Source organism: Palaemon carinicauda, chromosome 25, assembly GCF_036898095.1.
Source record: "Palaemon carinicauda isolate YSFRI2023 chromosome 25, ASM3689809v2, whole genome shotgun sequence".
Lineage (NCBI taxonomy): Eukaryota > Metazoa > Arthropoda > Malacostraca > Decapoda > Palaemonidae > Palaemon > Palaemon carinicauda.
Window position 1 is genome coordinate 11,331,727 of NC_090749.1, and position 7,583 is coordinate 11,339,309.

The window sequence follows — 7,583 nt, forward strand, 5'->3', positions numbered from 1 at the left end:
TTGTATTTATTAAGAAATAAGTTCTCATTGGAGCTGTGAAAGTAAATATCTCTAACTGGCAAGAATTAAGTGATTCCTTTTGCAATGATGTAAGTCAAAATAAGAGGCATTAATTTTCTCTCTGGAGTCAATTTGAAGGTTTCAAGAGACTGAGAGGAAAGAAAAGAGATTCAGTTTATAACCAATTGTGAACAACAAAAGAGTTAACCCATTACTGCCTGAATTTTTTTTTCTAAATTTTTTTCATTATTTAAGTTTAATATGTATATTTATATGGTATTATCATATATTCAATGTTTTTTCCATGGTATTTGTCCATATATAGGACCTACTATATATAGTAGGTTAGGCAGATACGGGGTACACATTTTTATTGATGAGTCTATTTTCTATAATAAAATTTTATTGGTATTTTTTCATTACAAGGAGGATGTATCAGAAGCAAGACACTCAATAATAGTGCGTTTATTACTGAATAATACAAAGAAATATTGCAGTTTACTGCTAAAATTTGTTGCAATTGTAAGCCCTATTACTTTTGCACGTGCTGACAGTATTTGAATATGTGAAATGGATAATAATTCTTACTTCTACTAGTGAAATGTTTAACAGAAAATTGTGATACGGTAGAATAAAATAGAAATAAAACTGGTTCATGCTTTAGAGAAACTTCCTTCTTAGTTAAATTTTGAGATAAATTCCGTGATATCACACAATAACAAACCAGATACTATAATTAGCAGTATTCTAAAGAGCACGTAGCAAAGCATTTCACACACAATGGAACTCCACACTTCATACACCCTTGCGAAGGACGAGATTTACAAGAGGATAGAGCACATTTCCATGCCTGTTTTCCAAGGGATTCGACGAGGTGACCAATATTGTCATAACGTACATCTGGAATAACCCGAGATGACGGTCTTGGCCGGCCTATTCCCACACGTGGTTCTGCCTTCTGAAGGTATGTCCTTGCAATGTAGCGCTTGAATGACAGCAGTGAAAGGTTGCTTTCATCAACACGATGCAGAAGCCAGCAGTTCTGAATCGTTGCATCAATTACCCAAGAAAATATAGGCCACCACCACTTTTTCATTCTAATGGATATACGGTAACAATTGATGTTTTGGTCCATCCTATCAGTGCCACCCATGTGCCTGTTGTAATCCCCGATGAGATAAGGACGACTTACACTAATTTTCTTTTTGTCCTTTGCTGACCATCGAGATACACTTTCCAGAGGATAAACAGGAGAAATATTTGATACCACTGAAACTACTGCATTATCCTTCCAGCATACCAACAAGATCTTGTGAATATTATCCACAACAACATTTGTATCTCCTCGAGGAACCTTCTTCATTTCGTTTGTGGAGTTTATAGGACAAGTCTTCGGAATTCTGTTGTCCCTTATTGTTCCAGTTGCTTCATAGTTTATCTCTTGTTAGTGATTTACTAAAGGTAAACTTGTGAAGTAGTTGTCGAAGTAAAACCTCACTGGTATATCTTTGATATGACTTGATATTTTTTCAAATAAAATCATCAAAGTGTCCCCACCTTTTCCAAACCTTTCTTCATAGTGACGATTTAACCCGAAGGCTGTCCCTTGGTATACATCAAACGTAGCTAAATATCCAAGTGGAGAATTTAGGCACCAAGCTTTAAATCCAAATCTCACAGGTTTATTCCGAATGCACTGTTTGCATCCATGCCTACCAAAATATTCTATCAATGGTTCATCAAGTGATATATGTTGATCCTTGTTTAGTGCCTGATTATCAGTGGAAGGCAGAAACCGTAATATTTCTTCAAATGTATCACGTGACATTGCCTTAGCAATGAATTCGACTCCAACATCAGCATCCAAAGACCAGTATAAGCGGCAACTTGGTAATGTGTGGTATCCTGAGAGTATGAGAATGCTTGGATAGTAACAGGGAACTGAAAATTTGAAACTACTGAGGCATTGTTAGCTGGAAAGTCACTTCACCAGCGACGAGGTGTGCATCCAAGGACCAGAAAATAGCGAACAAGCAGTTTATTCTAACGAAGAAACAACCAATTTGCTTTAGGGTGATACTTTTCTAAGATTTTTCCTGTCCGGTCCATATTTTGGCTTCATATCTGCCTGACCTACTATATATAGTAGGTAATGGAAAATAGCCTGTGATATTTATGCTTCAATTGCTATCTCAATTTCTGATATATGAATTAATTCATGGTCTTCAGTGTCATGATATGTATCAGTATAAAGATGTTTAATGAACTTGTGTAACCATGAGCTCAGATTAAAAATGTGAATATATAAAAACATTCTTCATATCTTTGGTATTTTGTCAAAAAGTCGAAAAATATGGATACTTCAAAGAAAAACTCCTGTTTATATTATTGATTAGATTGAAAAGAACTCAGGAATATGCAAAACAATAAGAAAAACATGAAAAATAGGGGTGTAATTTGTCCTAGCAATTGTACTACTATATATAGTAGGTCAGGCGTTAATGGGTTAATTTACGTCTATTTCTAATAGTGAAGCCGTTTTGTAGTAACTGACTACATCGATGTAGGCGAGAGGTTTCATTAAAAATGATTTTAAATAAGGTTTTTTCTATGCCTCAAAGTGGATATTATTCCTAACAAGTAGATCAATTGGAGATGCATCATACACTGAAAGAAGAAACCCAATTGTTACCACTTGACCTACAATTACTTGGATTGGAATCAAGCCAAAATAATGAAATCCCAGTTGAATCCGGTGTAATGGTCGGTTTTTCCCCCGTCTGAATTTTCCCATGGGGGAAATATGACCCAGGACACCCGACCATTACACTGGGTCATAAAAGTAAGTAATTCATTTTTTTTTCAATTTTAATGTTTTTAGAGTGTGCAGTTTAATATTACCTCCTGCCAGTACAAGTTTGTGACCTTGAAAGGAGGTCCGAAGGCTTGCCCCCCCCCTCCCGCTAGTAGTTGTGACCTTGGAACTTCTATGTTAGGTTAGGTGGGTTTGTTAGGTTCTGTGCCCTTTTGAAACTTTTTATATTTTATATAAAGAGTACATTGAAAAATGTTTTAAAATACACGTTAACATTATCGTAGCATTGCCAACGATAGCAATGGCATCATAACGTTAGTAACGTTGCGTAACATTGTATGTATATATATATATATATATATATATATATATATATATATATATATATATATATATATATATATATATATATATATATATATATATATATATATATATATATATATATATATATATAAGGGTAAGGGAGATGTGCCTGAGTGTTGTAATTCAAGAGGTATTAGTTTGTTAAGCGTAGTTGGAAAAGTGTATGGTCAAGTAATGATTAATAGGATCAAGGATAAAACAGAGAATGCAATCTTAGAAATACAGGGTGGTTTTAGTAGAGGTAGGGGTTGTATGAATCAGATTTTTACAGTAAGGCAGATATGCGAGAAATATCTAGCAAAAGATAAGGAGGTGTATGTTGCATTTATGGATCTGGAGAAAGCGTATGATAGAGTTGATAGGGAAGCAATGTGGAATGTGATGAGGTTATATGGAGTTGGTGGAAAGTTGTTGCAAGCAGTGAAAAGTTTCTACAAAGGTAGTAAAGCATGTGTTAGAATAGGAAATGAAGTGAGCGATTGGTTTCCGGTGAGACATGGATGTGTGATGTCCCCGTGATTGTTTAACTTATATGTTGATGGAGTGGTGAGAGAGGTGAATGCTCCAGTGCTCAGACAAGGATTGAAAGTGGTAGACGAGAATGACCATGAATGGAAAGTAAATCAGTTGTTGTTTGCGGCTGATACTGTACTGGTTGTAGACGCGGAAGTGAAGCTTGGCCGATTAGTGACAGAATTTGGAAGAGTGTGTGAGAGAAGGAAGTTGAGAGTTAATGTGGGTAAGAGTAAGGTTAGGATATGTACAAAAAGGGAAGGTGGTGCGAGGTTTAATGTCATGTTGAATGGAGAGTTACTTTAGGAGGTGGATCAGTTTAGGTACTTGGTGTCTGTTGTTGCAGCAAATGGTGGAGTGGAAGCAGATGTATGTCAGAGAGGGAATGAAGGATGCAAAGTGTTGGGGGCAGCTAAGGGAGTAGTAAAAAATAGAGTGTTGGGTATGAATGTAAAGAGAGTACTGTATGGGAGAGTGATTGTACCAACTGTGATGTATGGATTGGAGTTGTGGGGAATGAAAGTGACAGAGAGACAGAAATTGAATGTGTTTGAGATGAAGTTTCTAAGGAGTATGGCTTGTGTATCCTGAGTAGATAGGGATAGGAACGAAGTAGTGAGGGTGAGAACGGGTGTAAGAAATGAGTTAGCAGCTAGAGTAGATATGAATGTGTTGAGGTGGTTTGGCCATGTTGAGAGAATGGAAAATGGCTGCCTGCTACAGAAGGTGATGAATACAAGAGATGATGGGAGAAGTACAAGATTAAGACCAAGGTTTGGGTGGATGGATGGAGTGAAGGAAGCTCTGGGTGAAAGGAGGACAAGAGAGGCAAGAGAGCGTGCTAGAAATAGGAATTAATGGCCAGCAAATGTGGCGCATTCCCGGTAGGCCCTGCTGCTTCCTCCAGTGCCTTGGAAGACCAGGGAGGTAGCAGCAGTAGGGATTCAGCGTTACGAAGCTTCATCAGTGGTGGATAAGGGAGGAGGGTGGTCTGTGGCACCCTACCAGTACCAGCCGAACTTGGTTGAATCCCCTGTCAGGCTGGGAGGAACGTAGAAAGAAGAGGTCCCCTTTTTTGTTTCATTTGTTTGATGTCGGCTACCCCGAAAAATTCGGAAATTGCCTTTGTATATGAATGTATGTAAATTACTAATGTCTCATATGTAAATATGTATGTACTACTGTCTCATAGACCTTTATTCTCACTAGGAAAGCCATTAAATTTCGTACTCTGTTACTGTCTCCATACTTCCTAACTTCTCTTACCATGTATTATATTTTAACTTCACTTGTGCTTATGCTGAGACTATGGTTTCCTTTTTCTGAGTACCATTCTCCTAAGTATTTATATTCCTAAACTGTTTTTATTCTTCCATTTCTAACCAGTAGAATCACCTTTTTAACCTCTTCTTTTTTTTGCTAATTACCAACACTGCAGAGTTCTGTGGATTGGTGTTAAATGTAAATTTCTTAAGTTCTTCCAAACTGCAGCAGTTGCTAATGGCTCTTTATCATTAAATTATATCATCACATAAATTAAGGTTTCTATTCTAATATTTCTAATCAGGGTTATCATTAACTTTGGTCTAAATACTGTTCCCTGTTTTAGTTTCCTTCTATCCTAATTTCCTCTGTATATCCAACGGGGCTCTTGATAATTGCTTAGCCTCTTCTCAGGGGAGAGGGGGGTGGAGGCACCAAAATGTCGTCACCTGTATAATCATCCTGAGACAGAATTGAAGATTACCATTCTTTGCATTCAAGAAACCTCATGCTTATAAATAGTGTTGTGCCTGGGATACAAATAGCTCACCACTTTTCTTTGTAGCAGACGAAGTCTAGAAATGGGAAAATCCAAAAAGCGAATCTTCCTTAATATTAGTTAAGAATGAAAAGACGACTGATTATCATTTGGATAGTTAACAAAACCATTACATGAGAGAAGGTGGAGATATATCTGTTGGAAAAGAAGAACAGCAATAAGAAAATGAATAGAAAAAAATCAATATTCGATGTTTATATAAATAGGAAATACAATATCTGTAAAGAGGCTAGGATAAGCAATTTGACCCATGATTACTGAAACAGCCGGGATCACTAAAACATGCATGATTAATGAAACATCCTGTCATATGCATGATGTGCTGGTAACGTCGGGAGTTGAACCGTCGGTAATTGATTACCAAACACAGAGTTCATCTCAGCCTTGGGAAACAGAAGGTCCTTCAGTTCCAGAGAAGGAAGATGTTGAGAGCTCTTCTGGAAACCTCTTACCTAGTGTCGGAGTCTCCTCCGACTTCGATCTTGAACGTCCAAGGAGACATCAGTAGCATAAAAGATAGTGTGAAGGAGATCAGTGCAAACCTGACCTTTGGAAGGTTCCCAGATTACAACGGATCCCTTGGAAACATGACAATATGCATGTTTATGGCAGGTCTTGTGGCCACAGGGTAACTTGACCCACCTGGTACAGGTGATCTGTAAAGAAAAAATATTTCAATGACTACATACTAGTTATTATCAGAACCGTGGGTAAAGCATTCCAATGGGTAAAAATAAGTAGACACCTTCAAGACTGTAGCTCCCCGCCGTAACGAATCGACAGCATGGGAGGATAGACAGCCTCACCCAACCAGTGAGGTTGGGGTGAAAAAAGAAGGGGATGGTACATGAGTGAAAATTTACCAGGCATGGCTACCAACTAGCGTATGATAGACCAAGTCAATGATGATGAAAACGCCCAAGAAACATCAGGGAATGATGGGGAAATATTATAAACATACCACACCTTAAAAGAATAATGTAAAACATATTTTTCCAGTGATATGACTAAATAACTAAGCGTTTCTGAGCGATTTTATAACATGATGCAATGACACGGATTACCTGCCGGCCTTGGAAAAATAAAAGTATGCAAATAGATATAAATCCCTGGGTGGAGACGCGAAATTCTCCGACAGACGAAAAATGTAAACTCATCTTAGTCGATGAGGAAGAAGCTGAAGCATCCATTATCGAAATTCATTAAAAAGCCAAGAAAACAGTCAGAATTTCTCTAAGCGACCGTCAAAGATGGAGACTGCGGAGGGGAATGGATCAACAAGAAACGTGTTAGTTGTAGCACATTGAGATCGGGAGTTATAATGGCTTTCTTGCCCAAGTATCCTACCCTTACCTTATCCTTCGAGACAAGATTAACTTTATTTGGGGAAGGATAACCATAGCATGTTATTGACACATACCTTTTTTATACTGTACCAACCGTGTTTCACACAATTGTACATAATTCCTTTTGTATATATTATGCTTGTATCTTCGCTCTTCCCTCGTACCAAAACAAACATGAAAATTCATGTCTGGTTTTTCCTCTGTAATATTGTCTGTCTTGTGAACTTGTTATGTCCTGTTGCCTTGAGGTTTTGTATATAAAGAGAGTGTTCTACAATAATATAACTCAGTTGATTGGTTCCTGCTATTGAGTTCACAACCCTCTCTCGGCTCCGTCACATTGGTGACCCCGGAAGTCGACTTGCTCCTACTGCGTTCCACCCCCACCTCCCTCGCCCCTCCATCGTTAGTACTATGGCGGACTCTACTAAAGCAGTTGGCGCTGCGGCCGCCCCATTGAAACTTTCCCCGTTCGGCAGGGGAGAAGCATTTGCTTGGTTTCAACGCGCAGAAGTCCAGTTTCGCATCAACGGCGTGACTCGCTCAACCACCAAAGCAGATTATGTTCTCGCGGCGATACCCGAGGACACCTTCCCGGAAATATCCGACTGGCTTTGTGAACAAGGAGACACGCCAATAGCGTATGACGCCCTCAAAACATACCTTCTGCAGCAGTACTCGCCGTCGCCGGCCGCCAGTGTAGCCAAAGATTTTTCAGCTC

General features: G+C 38.5%; 1 protein-coding gene across 1 annotated transcript; it reads right to left on the bottom strand.

Moving 5' to 3' along the window:
* Positions 1-736: 736 nt before the first annotated feature.
* LOC137618860 (piggyBac transposable element-derived protein 3-like) lies at positions 737-1,363 on the bottom strand. Its single transcript, XM_068349066.1, has one exon. It carries the CDS (start codon positions 1,361-1,363, stop codon positions 737-739), a length of 627 nt encoding a protein of 208 aa, XP_068205167.1.
* Between the last annotated feature and the right edge of the window lie 6,220 nt (positions 1,364-7,583).

Coding starts and splice junctions, on each gene's coding strand:
- LOC137618860 (XM_068349066.1), bottom strand. CDS start 1,363: ATGAAGAAGGTTCCTCGAGGAGATACAAATGTTGTTGTGGATAATATT.